General features: G+C 44.7%; 1 protein-coding gene across 1 annotated transcript; it reads right to left on the bottom strand.

The window, feature by feature from the left end:
* Positions 1 to 301: 301 nt before the first annotated feature.
* NFE2L1 (nuclear factor, erythroid 2 like 1) lies at positions 302 to 18,935 on the bottom strand. The gene is made up of 6 exons (XM_018563599.1): positions 18,890 to 18,935; positions 16,283 to 16,857; positions 6,507 to 6,695; positions 6,356 to 6,427; positions 4,564 to 4,722; positions 302 to 2,570 (listed from the first exon to the last, which is right to left on the bottom strand). Exons 2-6 carry the CDS (start codon positions 16,778 to 16,780, stop codon positions 1,311 to 1,313), a joined length of 2,178 nt encoding a protein of 725 aa, XP_018419101.1. The 5' UTR covers positions 16,781 to 16,857; positions 18,890 to 18,935; the 3' UTR covers positions 302 to 1,310.
* Positions 18,936 to 20,348: the final 1,413 nt, after the last annotated feature.

Raw genomic sequence — 20,348 nt, 5'->3', positions numbered from 1 at the left:
CCTGTTAAACAGGGTTTGGGCTTTTGTCGAAAGTCAAATGCAGCTCTCTTTTGACATCAATTTGAGACTTCTCCGAGATCATTTAGAATGCATTTGATCTTCAGTTGACCATCTTTTGGTCTGCTTCAAGCTCTTTTGCCTTCCTATATGCTTGGAGGAGAAAAGCAGTTCTGAAGCAAACAAAATACACACACACACATATATATACACATATACATATATACACACACACACACACATATATAAAATTTGTGTATATGACGTGAAGACAAAAAAAAACTGAAAACACGGTATTTGGTTTAGAGAGTCTATCACAAAATCAGTTTATTCTAAATTTTAAAAAAAATTAAATTAAAAAAAAGCCTTCCATACATTGCTGTTCTAGTTCCAGTATGATGTATTCTGGAACGTGCATAGTGATCACACTCGGCAAACTCTAAACCTAACAGATCACGTGAATTTTATAGAATGAACAAAGGATTCAGTTAGTGACTGCTAATCCCTCCGATAACAATTCCTGCTAATCAACATAGGAATTCATAGTACAGACACACCATCCTACCCTCTTCCACAGGATTTTTGGATGCTGCAACCACTGGCACATGGACTTGGTGTGATCAGGTCATGCCCTGTCTGGCAATTTGGGGGTTAAAGCACCTTTTAAAATGTGGTAAAACCTGAAGTGCAGAATAAAAATAAATGACGTATTACTCTTTCAAGGTTGCAAATAGTTATCTTTGTCAGGAATCTCTGAGCTCCATAAATGTGAACACAACAAAGAAGTAAACGTATTCAATATAAAACTCACTTCCCAAAGAAACCTCTAGCAGGTGATGCTTTGTTTTTATGAGGCTCAGGAGTCCAGACAATTTCAGTAAGGCTGCTTAACCCAATTCACTTCATACACTACAGAGACAATCCTAAACCACTGTGCCCAGATGTCCATTCAGAAGGACAAGCTGGGCTCCCATGCAAACTGACTTCAATTCCCGACATTGTTACCTACAATTTTAGACATTATAGGATCAAGAACTAAAAGGAAAATGGTTTTCAACCTCCCTTTATCAGCTGAAGCTTATGTTGCCAGGGGATACTTCTGTCCGCAGGCCCAGCTGGCCTCCTCCTCATTCCTGGGCAGACTAGGGCCCAGATACAGACAGGACGAAGCCCCTGGCCCTCAATATGTGTCGACATCTACCTCATCACTTAATGGGGTCAGTCTTATGTGAAAGGTTTGATACAAAGGCCTGAATGAAAGCACAGCCCACACCCGCTGTCCTGTAAGATTCCAGAGTTCAAATACAGATACATCACTTCCTCCGGTCCTTCCTCTCTGAACGTCGGCTTTGTTGGCCCTCTGCATTGCGTGGCATGAGTACTATGTTGTCATTGTTGGTGTAGTGTAAGGCATATCCTTGAGGAGAGTATGGCCGCCCTTCCTGATCTCTAAGCTGGCTAAACACTTCCTGATAAAGGCTTTCTACTTCCTGCTTCATTCTCTGGAGTGATCTCAAGTTTTCTCCTTTTTCTCTTAACTGAGAGTTACGTTGTCGACTTAAACGCTTCACCTCTTGTTCCAGGTTCAAAATTGTGTCCAGTTTTCTCTTGCGGCAGTTCTGAGCTGCCATCTTGTTCTTTCCTCGCCTGCGAATATCTCGCACTAAGCAAAGCTGTGCCTCAGTAAGTTGGTACTTGGTCAGCAGCTCATTAAATTCCTCTACAGGCATGTTAATAATCTTATCATTACTAAAAGGAATTTTCATAGCTCTTGCTCTTTGCTCATCTCTTCCTGCTTGTCTATCTAAAAACCTTGAAGGTCTTCTGCTGCCTCTTGCCCCTGTAGGTTGTGGCTGCTCCTCTGGCTCTTCAGGAACCATATTGTAAGTATGATTGTGCCCAACATGCTCAAGAAATAGCAAGCGCTGAAATCGGCTAGGGTCCTCAGAGCTCATTCGGCAGAACTTGCTGTATTCCGGCTGGTAATCAATGGATTCTTCTGACTCCTCAGGCTCCACCATCTCAGAATCAGAACTGTATCCTACTGCTCCTTCTTCAGAGAAAGAGGAGGAAGAGGATGAGCAGGAAGAAGAGGAAGATGATGTCTCAGACCCACTAGGAGACACTGGACTACGGTGAGAGTCTAGAGAGAGACCAGAATCTGAATCTAGTTCTTCTTGGAGCTGTGAGGCTTGCATTTGGCTGAATCCTTCCTCCATTGCTAGCTCCGTAAGGCTAATCTCATCCAGCAAAGCTTGATCCAGGATTCCACTAAGTGGATCTTGCAGGACATTACTGGCTGTTACATTAGCTGTATTATTTTGCTGTGAAGGAAACAGAATTCCAGAAAAGTTTGTAAAACCAAAAGTGGAATTCAGGTCAGTGGAGTTATGAGAGGAGAGCTGAAGCAGTGGGGATTCAGGGATAGGAAAATTCTCTATGGTGGGACTGTAGAGAGACATATTTTGAGAACAACCCTGAAAAGCGGTTTGGTGGATGTCTTCATTCTGCTGGAGTGATGGGTCCATGCTCAGATACAAGGGGTCCTCAGCTGAACTGTTCATGTCCATGGGCTACAAAAATAAACAAGTTCGGGAAATTTAATAATGATAATGCACACTCAAGCAAAACACATCTACAGCATTTCTCTATTATAATGGCAAGCGTATCGGGGAACCTTTTGCCCACGCCAAGATTTTGAACTCTGACCTGACAATGTCTGTACTCCAGATGATAAAACATGCTGTATGAAGTCATGACTAACAGAATAACCTCTAATATATAGCAGAAGGTGGTCCAAATCAGGAAATATTTTAAATTAAAGCAGTCAAGCTTTAAATCAAAAGGCATTTTATCTAGATGTTTTATTAATTAGAAAACACACAAGTAAAAATCTTACTGTATACCAACAACCCTGACCTTGTTAAACAGAACTCACTAACATCGGGGAGGGTGTTAACAGCGATATTTCCATGTTTGCGGATGACACCAAAATAGGGAGTGTAATAGACACGGACTTAGACATTATAACATTACAGGAGGACCTGAATAAAATAGGGGAGTGGGCATTAATGTGGCAGATGAGGTTTAATGTCGATAAATGCAAAGTAATGCACTTTGGAATTAAAAATAAACAAATGGGTTATACGATTATGGGTATGCCGCTGGGGAAGTCAGAAATGGAGAAGGATTGGGGGTCATTGTAGACCACAAACTGAAAGGTAGTTTGCAGTGCCAGGCTGCTGTTCTGGTCACCAGTACTAAGAAAAGATGTCCTTGAGTTGGAAAAAGTCCAGCGAAGGGCAACCAAACTAATTAGGGGTATGGAGGACCAGAGCTACGAGACGAGGCTACTAAATTTAAACATGTTCACATTAGAGGTGAGGAGATTAAGGGGGGATATGATTTCCATGTACAAAATGTTTAATGGTGGTAGCAACATTAGCGATAAACTGTTTAAAATTAACTCCGTTACAAAAACTAGAGGCCATCACCTAAAATTGGTGGAAAAAAAATTCCAGCACAAGGGGCGAAGGGGGTTCTTCACAGTAAGATCAGTTAGGGTCTGGAACTCACTGCCACAGGCGGTGATTTCAGCAAATAATGTGGAATTGTTCAAGAAACTTTTGGACGATTTCTTAAGGGACCGTAATATACAGGGGTACGGGTACTCCTAGAATGAGATCCTAATAGGTTGGACTTGATGGACTAATGTCTTTATTCAACCTCAAATACTATGTAACTATGTAACTAAAACAGCCCTCCTGAGTTATCATTCAGAACCCTCTTAGAATAGAAATAAGTAGTACCCAGTCTCCTGCAGCCCCTTGTAAACAACATTGTACCACTCCATACATTGCTTGGTGGTCTGAAATCTGAGCAGAGATAACTGCACTGCGATAACCCTTGTGACTACAGAAAAACAAGCCACAATCTATGTTCAACAGCAAATTAAATTTTAGATGACTGGTTTTATAAGAAGCCATAGTAGCAACAGTCTCAATCCTATCAGAAGTTATTTTCCATAGATATCCCCTCCAATGGGACATTTTCAAATGATCTTCAGGCAGAAAAGAACAGATTGCCATGTGCTCAAGCTATGTATTTATTAAAAAAATATTAAATGCATTTTTAGACTCTGTATTTAGCTTTGGGAATCCTCTGCATTCTCAGCAATACCTCTCCCTCGTACAGTCTACCATGTACCTTGCATAGAGCTATAGAGGTGTCAATCTAAGGGGGATATCTAAACAACAGGAAGAGAGTGATGTTCTATTGACTGTTGTGATACACCTTTATTGGCCAATCAGAAGTGTTCGGGTGGCCAACCTGTATTGTTTCACTGCAGTGCAGAAAAGTGACGCCACCGATCAAGCTAGGATTTTTGGCATGGGTGCCTGAATTTCATGCCTGACCGAACAAAATTATAACCGTTTTAGCCGGTAAGACAGTTTAGATATAGGATATATTTCTGTGCAGCCATTTGCCTGAAGTTCAACTATAACTACAGTTTTAGATCACTAGTGAAACTGCAGATTATTCAGTTCACAATTAAAAAGTTAGTACCTGCATATCCATGAGTGACATCAGGTCCTGCCATTGCTCCTCCAAGTCCAGAGGGTTCTCAATATCTGGGAGAAATGGGGACAGCAAACCATCTGCTTGTTGTAAATCTGTCTGGTCTGGCTCTGTATCCAATATATTTGTTGGGTCAGGAGCTGGAAACTACAAAAAGTAGAAGTCAGACTAGACTGTAACTAGGTCTTGTACACATGTACACCCTGCTCTTATATAAGCAGAAGCCCAGCAAGCTTTCACAAAGCATTTGAAAGGCTTTCAGCAAGCTTCAAGCAGATTTCTAAAGAGCTTTAAAACAACCTCCAGCTCTGCAAAGTTACTTATAGACTCAAATGAGCGTAGTAAGTGACTTAATTATACTTACCTTTTTCAGATGTCTTCAGGCTGGTTGTGCAATTTACAGAGTTCTCTTTGAAATTTCACTAGCAGTGCTCAATGATGCAGAAACATGTGTTGACATGGAGGTCAACATCATTCTCTGCATCATGTGAGGACAGAGTGTTCGTGGTAGGTCAATGTTCCAGGTTCAATGTTGGTGGGTGACATTTGACCAGTAAAAATGAGGATATCTAGTGATGCAAAAGAATTACTGTAGGGAATATGGCCGGATAGGGAGCCAGTATTGCAGCTAGACCTGCAATTATGGTTTTAAAAACCTGCTGGGGCCCATAATTTTTTTTATTTGCCCAGAAATGGGTTTTAGTCCCTCTTCACACCAGGGCATTTGTAGCTAGTATTTTTCAGCATGGAAAAGCTCCGCGTTCATGTCTCAGCACAGCGTCGCTCTGAGAAAAAAAAGCTGGTCCTTGGAAAAAAGTGCACAAGATTTTTTTTTTGGCCAGATCAGCGTGATTAGGAATAGGAAAAAGGATCACATCGCACTGATCTCCCTAAAAAGAAGCGCATATTTTACAGGCTTGTGCGGAGCTTTTTCGTGCTGCAAAATACAAGCTACAAATGCCCTGGTGTGAACGGGGACTTAAATTGACAGTCCCATTAAGATCTTTTTTCTTACTTTCTATAGCTACCGGGTGCTATAGAAGCTTTAAGCAATAAACTTGAGGCTTGCTGAAAGCTTTACAAATGTTTCGTAAAAGCTTGCTGTACACACTGTTCTTCTACAAGTTAAAACCCATATGTATGAGGCCCGCGCGGCGAGCGTCACTTCCGCCCTGACAGCTCATGTCCTCCTTCCCCCTGTCTCCACGAGGGCCGCCGCACAGCACCTCTTCAGCGGCCGACCGACGCCCAGAGACCAGGACCAGGGGATGCCGCTGTCCACCACCGAACTGACGAGCTTGCACCCGGCACCAGGATCAGGTAGGAGCGCCACACTCAGCCAACACCACTCTATAGTGCACTTGAAGCAGGGGTTTAAGGACTAGGGGAACTCCTCTGAGTCCACTACATCAACAGGCTGGTTGTCCTGCATACTCTTATGCCGGGAAACCATAGGCAATTGCTCCTTGGACAGTTGGGGCTGTCCCGGAAGCCCCCCTCCATAGGTACCCCAGGTCCACTGACCCTCTGCTGTACCATGTTGGGGGGGAAGCCCCTGCTCACTAGCACGTAGGCCTAGGAAAAAAATAACAAACGTTACGATGTCCTGCTCGGCCGGAGGAAACACAAAATAACTGAAGTGTGCTAGGCTGGTACTCTTTTTATTCTAGGTGTGGGTGATGTGTTTCCTGTTTCCGGTGGGAGGAGCCTATCTCTCTAATGCTGTCCTGGAAGGTGACTAGAGAAAACAGCAGTAAAAATGTCAAACAGCACCAGTTACCTCTGAAGAATCAAATTGAAAAGTGTCATCCAGGAGACTCAGGCATTCTGCCAATGACATAGCGGTCTGACCCTAAAAAGGACAACAACGATCAGTACTCCAAAAAAGGTATAAAGAGTATGGGTCTTAGTAGTAGCAAAGTGTGACTCACCTCTTGAGGTACATTCTCTCCAGTCTCCCCATCCACTTGCAGCCTGTGTTCCACTTCTTCACTTTCTGAGGTATCACCCAAGGATTCCCAAACTTCCTCATGGTCTTTGTGCTGGCGACTCTCAAAATCTTCTCGCCCAGCTCCAAGGTCAATATCCTGAAGCCATAAAATGTCTATCGGATCAATTTCCTGGAAGGTGAAAACCCAAAACACATAAACCCTCTCCTGGGAAAAAAACACAACCTAAGCCACCAAAACTGAAGCATACATTTAGGCATATTATTCCCTTTGTCATTCAAGAATATGTATCCCACAATTATCAAAAATATCTTGATTTAAAGTGCCAGGGTCTTATGCTGGATGTGAGTGCGTACACACAAAACATTGCTATTCAAAATTGGGTACCAGCAGCGATGGTTTGAACTGAAAGCACCACAATTGCTGAAAAATGATGGACATCATCCCAACGGGATATACAGTTGTAATCAAAATTATTCAACCCCCATTATTGGCAAAATCTACAAACTTTCAGTTGTTTGCAATGAACAAAAGCAAACAAAAGCAATTAAAATAGGTCAACACAATGAATGTTTCAAGTGATTTCCCCAAATTCATCTGAAAATGCAACTTTTAATGACTTCTGCAGTCTTAAAATGATTCAACCCCCTGAATAGAATCCCTCACAAGAGCACAATTCTGCAAAACAGGTGTTGTCTCAAGCACACCTGATGTAAACTTATCAAGGGCTTCATTAGTTGCACCAGGTCTTATATTACCGCCAGTCAATCAATGTAGTGTAACATAGATGCCACCAAATTATATAAGAACACCATCTGATATGCAGGGTGCCCAAACAGCAACTAGCTGCTATAAATGAGTCACTGAAAGTTTATGGTTATAACATGGATTGACTGACAAAGTGGAAAGTCATGTAAAAAGAACCCTGTGAACACAAAATAAAGGTGCTTAAGCCCAACACTAGACATGCATAGGGTTGAGTGTTTCCATAGAAAACCCAAGCCATCACTGAACCTAACCACCTAGTAATTAGGGCTGCAACCAACTAATCGATAATTATGAAAATAGTTGTCAACTATTCTCAATTAGTTGGTTGGATTCCATAGCTCTCTCCTCCACGCTGGTGGGAGAGTGCAATAGCCAGCCTTTCACTAAAGCAGTAAATTGGTTATTTGGGAGACAGTATAGTAATACCAATACACAATTACCACATAAACCAATGGTACTCCACTAAGCAGTAAATTGGTTAATGTGTAGATAGTATATTCAGAGTAAAGGTGCCCATACACCTTACAATTATCTGCTGATTTTCTGTGGTCAGATGGAAAAAGTGCAACAGATTGGCCCAGGTGGAGATTACTCCATCCACACAGTTAAGTGTAGATGGAGGAATCTGTTGCACCTTTTCCATCTGACCACAGAAAATCTGCAGATAATTGTAAGGTGTATGACCAGCTTTAGACTTACCGGTAACTCTTTCCTATAGTCTTCCAGAACAGCTTGCAAGAGATAGGCTCCTCCCCTTTTGTAGGAAACCCCTTAGACACTCTAAGGTACTCCAGCAGACACCTCCTAACATCCAAACGTTAAAAACTTGCTTCTTTATCGTTAGCCGGATTACCGCAAAAAGAAGGCAGAATGATGTCCTGTGACCTATGACAGTTCGAGGAAACCTTCGGGAAAAAAAGCCGGATCTGTTTTTAAAACAATCCTGTCCTCAAAAACTTTTAAGTATGGCTCCCTCCACGAAAGATCTTGCAATTCACTGAGGTTTTAGCAACTAAAAATACGGTTTTCAAAGAAAGCATTTTGATGGGTAGATCTGACAATGGCTCAAAAGGAGCAACCATCGGACCTTAAAGGACTAAGGACAAATCCGTTTTGGGAACTGAACAAATCCTAACCAGCCTGATTCTCCTGAGTGCTTTAAAGAATCTACACACTAGCAGGTCGGAAGCCAGGGGCCATTGAAGGAATACACTCAACGCTGAGATTTGTACCTTCAATGTGCTGATAGCTAAACCTCTATCAGCCCCATCCTGAAGGAAATCCATAACAGTGGGAATACCCATGTTCTTGTTGTGTTTTCCCTTTCAAGAACAGAAGGTCTTCCAGACCTTACCATATATCTGTCTTGTGACAGGCTTACGGCTAGACAGCAAAGTTTCAATCACCCAGTCAGAAAGACCCTTCCCCTTCAAAATCGTCTCTTCAGATAGAAGGCTTTGAGGGAGAGTCTTCCCACTTCCGGATGCTGGACAGGCCCCTGAGATAACAACCGCTTGTTGATTGGGAGCTGCCAAGGAGGATAGTCCGTCAAAGATAGTAGCGACGTGAACAAGGCTCTCCTGGGCCAAAATGGGGCTATTAGAATCAAGACTGTCTTCTCCTGGAGAAATTTCTGCAGGACCCTTGGAATTAAATGAATAGGTGGGAAGGCGTAACAAAGTTGGTAAGGCCATGGGACCGACAGCGCATCCACCGCTACTGCCCTGACTGACTCAGAAAAAAAAAGTGGTTAAATTTCGCATTGCCCTGCGCAGCAAACAGATCTACCTGCGGGGGGCCCCGCTTCTGAGCCAGAAGGTCGAAAGCCTCCTGATCCAAGCTCCATTCGTCCTGGAGCACCCGAACCCGACTCAGAAAATTGGCTATCGCTTGAAGGAAGCAACTCTGTGTGCCACCCTGCTTGTTCAAATAAAACATGGTGCCTATATTGAAAAAACTCTAGCACTCCTCTGATGGAGCCCCTGATACATTAGGTCATGCCTAGAAAGAAGGACTTTCTCCTCCTGAATCTCCAACGTATCATAGATGGCCCCCAGCAGCTCATCCACGTCCTCCAGTGACAGCTTATATTTAGAAATACTGGGACTATCCTCCCTTTCGTTTCCGTCCTCAGCAGAAGAACCCTGCTGAGAGTGTGCAGAGAACCTATGTTCCCCTGGCTCTGCTTCCCCGTGGGAAACCTCTACCGGAACTGACACCTGAAGGGGAACTGGGGACCCAGGCAGTAGAGTGGACCTAGCCGGTAGCCTCAAATCCGTCACAAGGGACCTAAAAGGAGCTGAGGGTGGAGGTTAGCTCTTAACTGCACATTTCTTCTTTGCGACCCCTTTGACTTTGGAAACCGTAGCCTGCAAGACAGAATAAAGGAGGAATTACCACCCAAGTCAGTTCTCCTAAGGAAGACTAAAGTGCCCCCTCAACACCATATGCCCTACACTAAGGAGCCCCAGGTGGAGGAAAACAGGGTCAGTGCTACAGGGAGGAGGTATAAGACATACACCTACCTGAGCAGGGCTGGTGCCAGATGCAACTGAATCAGTCTGTGCAGCGTGGAGAGGAGCGACAGGATCCATCATGCAGCACACTGTTCCACCGCTGGCGTTCTCACAGATAGGCCTGTAATAACGCCTTGCACCCAGCCAGGGCCCTCCCTCTTCATTTGCGCCGAAAACAAGGCCTGGAAAGCAAGGCCGCAGCGCCCGCAAGTTGCGTCACCCACGAACGCCCAGGCCGGCGTCCCCTGACCCACAGGACGCACGGTACAGCATTCAGCCAAGGGGGCAGCGCAGTTCCGGTTCCGGCCGTCCCTGGGCACCGAAGACAAAGAGGAAGTCAGTGAAAATCCCTATCAGCAGAGGGGCGCACTGGTGGGCACATATAAAAGTTATAGTGACCCATTACCCAGCAGTATTTTTGCAGGTCTCCCGGGGGGGACCCCCATACTTCAGAGAGGCTCCCTCACCATTCCTGGTGATGTGGCCCGCCTGACGGAGGAAACACGAAATCCTGAAGAGCTAAGGGAGAGGCGGACCTTTTAAAACAACTGGGGGTGGCGTGTTTCCTACAAAAAAAAGGAGGAGCTTCTCTCGCAAGCTGTTCTGGAAGACGAAGGGGAAAGTTACTATCTAATAGTATAGTTAGAAAAGTTCAGAGTACAATACTGAGATTCACAGCTTCATCAAAACCTAATTATGCATTCACGGTGGGCTTGTTCACACCATGTCCAGACCAGATCTAGAGCAGATCTGGAAACGTATTGCAGTGCATTGCATTTTCGCCGGGTTTTTTTTTTTTAAGCTTAACCACCTTCCGTCCATGGCCGTTTGTGAACGGCCGGACGGGAGTCTGCTAGGAGCGGGAGGGCGTCTTAAGATGTCCTGCCCCTCCCCCCTCTCGTGTGCGGCAATCAGAGCGCACACGAGAGGGAAAACTGTGAGCATGTAAACAGCCATCTATGTCCCGCCGTCTTCGCTGCCGGTCCGTGATCCGATGTGGCCGGTGCGGCTGGGACCGGCATGGCGACGCTCTAACAGCAGATCAAAAGGGAGATCATTACTCGATCTCCCTTTGATCTCTCTTCCTGTCCCCGAATGCAGGAAGTGATATATGTTACATCACTTCCTGCATTCAGTGTCACTCTCCGGTGCAGAACACCGGAGAGAAGCTGATGAAGCAGATCTCTGCTTCATCAGCTTCTGTGGAGGTCCCTAGGAGTGAGGTCGGAGTGAGAGCAATAATTCTAGGGCCATCAATCACTGATAACACTAAACTGATGAGCGGTAAAAACGTTTAAAGAGTCGCCTATGGCCAATTTTGGTTGCGGTCGTTTTCTGCGATTTCGCGGGCGCGCGCAATTTTAAAGGTTGACATGTTTAGTGTCTATTTACCCGACGTGACCCCGTCTTTTATATTTTACCAAAAAATTGGGGTGAAAATAAATGTTTCATAACATTTTATAGGGAAAACATGTTTTTTTTCAAAATTTAGGGTACTTTTTTTGTTATATAGTAAAAAATAAAACCCCCAGTGGTGATTAAATACCACCAAAAGAAAGCTCTATCTGTCCCCAAAAAAATGGTATGAAATTCGTATCAGTACAGCATTGCATGACTGAATAAACGTCAGTCAAAGTACCGCAGCGCTGAATACTGAAACATGTCCTGGCCAGGAAGGGGGTGAAACACCCCGGTCTTCAAGTGGTTAACATGGGCTTTCAGGTTCAGTCTAATGCGTTTTCATGTGTTTTTTTTATGTGTTCCAGTGCACTCCAGACCAGAGGAGTATTTTTACTCTGGACTGGAATGGACAGCGCTGGTGTGAACAGAGCCCAGAAATACCATAGGGATACTTTTTTGTTCCAGTAAACTGTTCTGGTCATGATCCGGACATGGTGTGAACAAAACCTAAAGCAGTAATTTGGTACAAATGCTTACAGGTAGGGATGTACCGATACTAGTATCAGTATCGGGGCCAATACCAGGCATTCTCACGAGTACTTGTACTCATGAAAATGCCCCGATTAAGGCCGATACCGGCCCTTTCAATTTTTAAACCGTAGCGGTTGCTATGTTCCCACGCTGTCCCTGGCAGTGACTGTCCGGTTCTATATCTCCTGCTCTTCCTTTCTGACGCAGGCACAGCACAATACAGCCCCGGAGATGGCACCCGCCCGATCAACTCTCCACAGCATAGCCACTGCCCACAGAGCCCTGCATAGATCCACATGCCGCCAGGGTGAGATTGCAGCCTGGGGGACACGTATTGTGCTCTGCGGACATCTGTATTTAGCTCTGGTGAGAAACTGCCCTAAAATCATCAGTCTGTGTTGATTTAGAAAAAATGTAATGTCCCTTTAAGAAAAAGTATCGGTAATTGGTAACGGCAAGTACCTGAGGGCAAGTACTTTGTCTTGAAAAGTGGCATCGGGACATCACTATGTACAGGTGGTTATCTACCAATGAATGCATCCAACTGTTCAAGAGATGTAGACAAGAGAAGGACATCTATCTATCTATATCTATAAATTGGAAGAAAAACCCCCCACCATGAAAAGGTTAGATGCTTGCTATCATACCAAGAGACAAAGACCACATATGGAGAGTTAAGTCTCATAAAAACTTTAAGAGGATTGTTCATATCTTCAAAGGAAAAAAACTTTGAAGATAAAGTAACCTCATTCAGCATTTCCCACACTCTGGGAATTTGCATCTTTATGCTCCCATGCTCTCAACAGGCAGGTAAAACTTAAGCGAAGTTCACTTAATCAAGGCCGAAGGAGCCTTACCCAGCCCCCACTCAGGTGAAAGCAATCATAGCCTTCCAGCTACACAAAAAGCCCAGACCAGGTGGTAAACCATAGTTGCGAACAGCAACTCTTTCTAGCTCTGAGGCACTAAAGACATCCTTGCAGCCGTTAGTGTCCAAACAGCTGACACAGAGGAATTAGGCTGCATGGTGTAGCACTGCTGACCAGAGAAAGCCTGCTGGAACCCTCCATGTTCATGACAGTTTGTGCTCCATCCCCCATCTGCTGCACTCTTTGCCTCACGTCTGTGGATCCTGGCGTCAGCGTCTACACACGACTCCGTCGCATAGCTTTTCATTCAAGAAGGCTCAGGATGCTACTGGATATGAATATCCACAACATGGCAGCATACATAGGGGGCATGGATGGTCACCAATGGTTTCCCCCCATTCTACCAGAGCAATGCAGTGGATAACTCAGAGCCAAATGAAATGTGAGTAAAAGAAATGTGAGCAGTTATGCACCTGGAGATGGTTGTTTTTACTCAGGGTGGAAAGAGGGTCCCACAATTAGGATATACGCGGAAGATTAATCCTAGAACAAGCCCAGGCATGCATCCCCTCCAGGTCCATTGTCCCTGATTCACGGGGTAACACGCACTGGGAGGCCCCTGCAACTAGCATGCAGGCCTATGGAAAAATAAAACGGTTACGATGTTCCTGTTAGGCCGGAGGAAAACACAATCTGGTGGTTCTTCCGCAATACTGAGGTGGTTGGGTGGCACCGCCCCTTTTATTTTAATTGTGGATGTGTTTCCTGTTGTAGGTGGGTGGATCCTCTCTCTCCTGTGCTGCCCTAGAAAATGAATTGGGAAAAGTTAAAAGAAGAGATAATTGCCCTTCACAAACAAGGAACACGATACAAAAGATAGTAAAGGCACTCAATGCTCCTAGAGACACTGTTGGAAGTATTACTTGGATGGGACAGAAAAAGGAAGTTATCAATGGCTCTAACCAAAATTTTGAGAAGGCAGGTCGAGAAAAATCTGTGACTGCAAAAGACCTGCAGCATGGTGGCAACAGAAGACGTACACCACTAGTGACCCAAAAGCGCAAGAAAAGTTGGCTCCAATTTGCTCAAAATCATCTAATAAACCACATCAGTTTTGGGATTATGTTCTGTGGAGCTTTGAAACAAAGCTGGAACTTTTCAGCCCTGTGGATCAGCGGTATGTCTGGAGAAAGAAGAGTGAAGCATACGCTGAAAACAAAAACTCTGCCCCGAGCATGGTGATGGCTCGGGGATGCTTTGCATCCTCTGGCACTGGAAACTTGCAGCGTGTGGAAGGCAAGACGGATTACTTGAAGTATCAGGAAATCCTAGGAGAAAGGGTCATGCCATTTGTGAGGAAGCTGAAGCTTGGGCATCGTTGGACCTTCCAACAGGACAAGGATACTTCAAATTCCACAAAGGCCTGGTGGCAGAAGAAGCCCTGAAAACATTCTACAGAGGCCATCACAGTCACCTGACTTGAATCCCATCGAAAATCTCTGGTGGGATTTGAAGGCGGTTACAGCACGCAAACCCAAAAATATTAGTGAATAGCAGGCCATTGCTCATTGGGCTAAGATTCTTCAAGAATGCTGGCAAAAGCTGGTGTCTGGCTATGCATCTCGATTGCAGCAGGTCATTACAGCAAAAGGGTGCGCTACCAAGTACTAAAGACACTTGCCATAAAAGGGGTTGAAAAATTTTGAGACAACATAAGTAATTAAAAGTTGTTTTCAGTGTAATTTGGGGAAACCACTTGAAACATTTGTTGTGTTGATCTATTTCAATTGCTTTTGTTTGATTTGTACATTACAAGCAGCTGAAAGTTTGTAAATGTTGCCTATAAACCCGATTTGCAATGGGGGTTGAATAATTTTGATTACAACTGTATGTTAAAACTGAAAGGAAAAAAAACCCCACTTTTATGCATTCCTACTCATTGCTTGTACTCTGGACAAAGGCAGACCCTTAAAAAAGCTCACAGCATTGTCTGCTGAAAACCCTCAACAAACTCTCAAGGCCGATGTCAAGTTCACAGTCCTTTAGGAGGTCATCTTGTCAAGGTTTTGTGTCAGCTGCATGAGGCCGTGCACCAGTGTAGCATAAAGCACTGCACGGTCACAGCTATACAACAGACAAGCACAAATATGTCCTTGTCCAAATGTATGACCTATGTAAAAAGAACCAGTTACTATATATCAAATGAAAAATAATTTATTTTACACACCAAACACTGATGCAGAATAAATACTATGTTCTGTTGCCAAAGTGAACATCACATCATATGACTCCCCCTCCCTATATGTGTGAGACATGGGTCATCTGTGCTCTTAGCTACCACAAACAGGTTATATGAGTGTCCCCTCCCCTGCTGCCTATAAGCCTGAGAGACTATATTGTGCAAGCGGGGATCGGGCACCTGTCACTTCTGGTCATACTGCCAACGTGACACAAATAACAGCTGTCAGTCCCTTTAATATTATCTCCAGCAGAAGACTGCCAAATTGTCATCTGTCTGCCTATTCAAATAGGATACACAACAAAATCACTATGTGCATGCTTCCACAACACAAAAACAAAGGAAACACCCTTACAAGTGCATATACTCTTATGCACACTGCTAAAAACACATACATGTATATGAATCAGATGTTTGTGGGGAACAATGGACTAAAACATGACCAAAATTCGAAAATGTATAACTTCATTTCTATATAATGTAAAAAAAATGGTTTTGAATACAAATTTTAAAATTATACACTTGTTTTCTTAATTCAGTTCTGTGTTTCTTAGTGCAATTGTTATAGAGCCCTTATGACTTTTTAAGGACTTTCGTGCGTGCCACCCGCAGATGTAGCAGTGCCGTCCATCCGTTTTTTTACTACGGGCAGACGGCAAGAGGTTAAGGTACACTGTCAGGGGCTAATGTGAATGTAATGCTGACTGAAGTGCTAAGGAACAATATAAAATTAAACAAACTGGGCTTTTTTTTTTGCATTGGGCTTTACATGGTTTATGTCTTCTACAGCCAAAGGTTCGGCATGAGCAACCACCAGGTATACTAGTATACCCCTTAACTGCCAGGGAGTATAGACTGACTATGGCTGTACAAGGTGGCTACATTCTAAATTTGTATAGTATAGGGAGTTACATTTAAGTTATAGATTAGGTAAGCATATGCTGAACATCATGGTGTACCATAGCATTCAAAGTAAACAAATGTTACCACATACAGTTACATAATCACATGGAATAGACCACATCAAGTAGGTCTAATTTGACACACAGCAGAGACTGATGATCACATGTCACTATGAAGCTCTAGAGTGGTCAAATTAATCAGAATAATCCGTACAAAACATATTAGTAATTTTTACAGATTCCATTTTGTTTGTACATGCTCCATGCAGAGAATTAAAAACAATTCCTGCCTTCTAAAGATTTAACTATGGTTGGAGTAACATAAGGTGACCCCATTCCTGTCTGCGTTGCAGACTGCTCACATGTCAGACACATGTGAGCAAAAACAGCCCCTGACCCTTCTTCTCCAAAACAACCACCCTCCTCCCTTGATCCTGTTTCAACAAGTCTGTGTACAAGTCCAGGCATGTACACCTCTGAAAATGGGGTGATTATAGAACAGTATACCATGCTTTGGCAAAGTATTTTTTACCTCTTTTCCGAGTTCTGTGTTTTCAGATGGAGCAGATGCTCCAAGTTCCTCTGCTTCTCGTCCTTGTTCATTTTCTATGGTGTCCCGGAGGCTGCTCTCTGAAGTTGGGAGGTTCTGCGGACTGTCCGTAGATCGGCTGGAACCAGTCTGAGCGCTGGACACAGAGCCCTCAGCTTCCTTGTGCACTAACCAGGCATCAAGCTCAGTGCTGGGTACCTGCAGCCTGTCTAGCGCACGCATGCGGCTTAGCAGTCTGCGGGAGGTGAAAAACTGGTCCAAGTCCACGCTCTTGGGATGAACTCCATAACCTTCAGAGGTGCCACGAAGGCTGTGGAACTGAGTCTGTGTATACGCTGATGTAGGCCCCAGGATGATCTCGTGCAAAGGGGGCAGGTGAGAGGGCAGATATGAATCCAGGTCCACACGCACACCCATCAGACTCAGGAGAATGGTGAACTGGATAAGACCCTCCGTCAGATACTTCTTCAAAGACAGCATGTCTGGGAGCCCCAGGGAAGAAGGAACCCCCAACACTCACACTTCCGTGTTCTCTAGAATTTGTTCCGATTGCTTACCTTTACAAAAACAAATACATTGTGTTAGAGGTTAAAAGCATTCACAAAGGCAACATGAGTTTACGCAAACTATAGCCCAATATCAAAGCAGACGTTAACCAAGGCATCCTAACCAAGCCATTCCAGGGTGATGTGGAACATTAGAACCCTCCAGCTGCGGCTGACACCTATCCCATCTGATTGTACCTGCAGTATTCCGGGTCCAAAGTCACTCAGCCCCAATCACACCTGAGCATTCGGTAATGCACCTGACTAAGCTCAACATTCAGAATGCCATTTCCACTTATTCCTGTCCACATTTGAACTGTCAGTCACTTGTAGCTTGATGCTCTACACTCAAAGAAGTAGATTAGCTTTTTTTTTCTCCTTTTTTGGGGAGTGTAATCAGGCGTTTTCGACCCCATAGACTTTAATGGGAGCGCCTGTAAATATGAAACATATGTGTTTTTGGGCTTGAAGAACTGCTCATCATTGGCCACAACACCAGCACAAAACTGGGAAAATGCTTTCTAAGCATGTGTTTATGTGCAAAAATAAAAGTTTCAAACATTTCCAGAAATACACTCTGCTAAGGTGTGAATGTGTCCTACACAGAGCAAGCAGGATGACACCATATAGGAGGTCTGTAACTAGGACATTCTGACCACCACTGTAAGGGGACATCCTTCTCACTAACTCCTGGTGAATTCATTTAAACAGGGATTCCCTAAAAAGCTGAAACTGAAAAATTCCTCTGGAGTAAAGTGTTTGAGAAAGGCTGTCAGTGGAAACATTGACTTACAGAGGGATTGCATAAGAACACCTTGTAATTGCATCAAGATAAAACAATAACACAAGAAAACTGCTCTGGTGTCCATCTACTGTCGCTTGCCATGAAAAATGTAGATAATCAATGTTCAAAGTGAATCCCCATTGTACTCAGAGCCTCTAATGTAAATGTGCGAATCTCTGATCTGACCCCACTCTGTATCAAGATCTGGTAACCAAAACAAAGCTTCAGAATTTTACCTTTCACCTACTTTAGATCACAGCGGAAATCCCCTTCTCCTGCCATGTGTCAGATCACCCCCACATGTCATCAGCCAGACCGGGTTAGATCAGATCACCCCCACATGTTATCATTCAGGCCCAGTTAGATCAGATAACCCCCACATTTGACCGTAGGCAAACAAAACAAACAAGCAGTTAACCCTTGCAGTGCAGGGGTAGCCTCACTGTAAGAGTTAATAACATTTGTTCCCGGAGTTCCACTTTAATTATTCAGTTTGATGGCATGCACATGATTTGTTGAGGAGCCCAGCCATGCAGGTTCCTTCCCCTACTCACCCCATATATTTATAATCATCTAATCCAGTACACCAACACCCACTGCCTGCGATCCTTTGTGTTGATCAGCTCTTTCCTCTGCTAGGTGATGAAATGTTAGAGGGTTTCCTTTCACCACACCCCTGACATCTTTACCATCAGAATGACCAGAAACACCCCATAATGTACTCACAGAGAACAAGACAATAAAACAAAGTCCACCTGGAACAACCTACTGCTATATTCCGCTAAATCCGTCATCCTAGGGCGCCCTAAACCCCCACTTTGCGGACCATACGACCTTCCCCAACACGAGTACGGGCTGTCAGAGGAGAAGCACCAGAGCCCAGCACGCCTATCAAGAAAAGGAGTCCGCTCACCGAAATGTTACTCCTCGTGTATCACAACCCATCCGCCCGCTACCACGACTAACACTTCCGCATCATCCGGCAACACAGCCGCACGACACCTACTAATCACCTCCCAGAATAACATCTCACACACCATCCGGGAACTGAACGACATCAGGCACAGCCAATCAGAAAAAGACAACACCAGAGGCAACCAATCACCGGTCTGAAACAGACCACACCACACAACTGCCACTGACAGCTCGGCGACAAATAGCACCAGCCAAGAACTCAAGGATGCTTACCATTTCATATAACTAGGTCCCCCCAGTCAGAGGAAGCAAACTGCTGTAACAACGCATCATAAAAGTGCTCACTTTTCTTGTAATCCTCGTTGGTAGCTGCTAGTGACGTCACCATCCTCCTAGTACAGATTGACCCTCCATGCAGTCAGGAGGTGGATCTATGAAAGGAGTGCAAGTCATTTCCGTGTATAACAGACTACATGTCCCATAATGCATTGTGGAATAGAGGAAGTATACTATAGGCTGAGCTGGGGGCGGAGCTGAGCATGGCTAGCAAGGGTATAAGAGCGTGTCAATATTTAATGTACGCTCCCACTCACCCATCCATCCACACAACGCTGCCACCACCATGAGGGTTTATTTATACAGGCTGTCAGCAAAAACTAGGTAGGCTAGTGTAGTGAGTTGGAGGGTTGTGGCAGGCCCCGCCGTGTTGTACTGCATGCAGCCAAAGCTGTCTCCGTTTTTATTTTTCCTATATAAACTTTATTTGGAGTGTATACTGCACTGTATACTGCAATATGTGTATATTGCACTTCACAAAGTTCACATTTAGTGAAACCATTTCCTCTCCTACGACAATGTAAGCATATCTTGCACTACTTTTTTGCACAGCCAGTCCCATTTGTTGTCATGGAGCGCCGAGCGGAGTCACTCAGTCCCATGAGTTGTCACGATGGTCCCAGCAGAGTCACTCAGTCCCATAAGGGCCGGTGCAGACCTGAGTGATCTGGGATGCAAGTCCCGGGATCGCTCGGCTGTGCACAATAGCAGACAGCGATTTCCACGCAGCCTCATTGATTTCAATGGGGTACATCCACGTGGCAATCGCAGAAAAAAGGTACATGTACCTTATTTTGCGATACATGTCATACAGCTGTTTTAGCTTCGACCGTGTTCGGTTGCATGGGCGGAATCGCGATTGGCAGTGGTGGGCAGTCGCCACGTGACCGTGCTGCAATCTGCCCCATATCGTGCAAAATTGCCGCACGGTCATGGATCGCCCAGGTGTGAACCTGGCCTGAGTTGTCTCAATGCTCCCAGCGGAGTCACTAAGTCCCATGCGCTGTCACGCAGTTCCAAAGAGAGTCACTCAGTCCCAGACGCTGCTTGGAGCTGCATGATGATGACGGAGTGACTGTCCCTGCAACTCTGTGAATGCAGCACCCAGTGAACTCACTCAGTCCCATGCGTTGACACACAGCTCCCAGTGACGCCACACAGTCCCAATTAATTGTCACGTAGTTCCATGTGTTGTTATGCAACTATCTGAGTGACTCTCCCTGGAATTGCGTGCCATAGTTAGCCTGCACACCCATGGCCCACAGTCAATCGTCAGTAGAGTGGACCTGATGGGGAAATGTGTCCTGAGAATTCCCCATCATGCTTCACCCTACTGGGAATTCTGGGAGCCCATTACCCCATCAGGTCCACCTTATTGCTGATTAAAAGCAGGCAGTGGGTGTACCATAGCCAGCCTGCTATTGGCCATGGAATATCCACTGGCTGCTGTTAATCAGCAGTAGAGCGG

The sequence above is a fragment of the Nanorana parkeri genome, unplaced genomic scaffold (assembly GCF_000935625.1).
Source record: "Nanorana parkeri isolate BGI_ZX_2015 unplaced genomic scaffold, ASM93562v1 scaffold679, whole genome shotgun sequence".
NCBI lineage: Eukaryota > Metazoa > Chordata > Amphibia > Anura > Dicroglossidae > Nanorana > Nanorana parkeri.
This window is presented reverse-complemented; position numbering and strand designations above follow the sequence as displayed.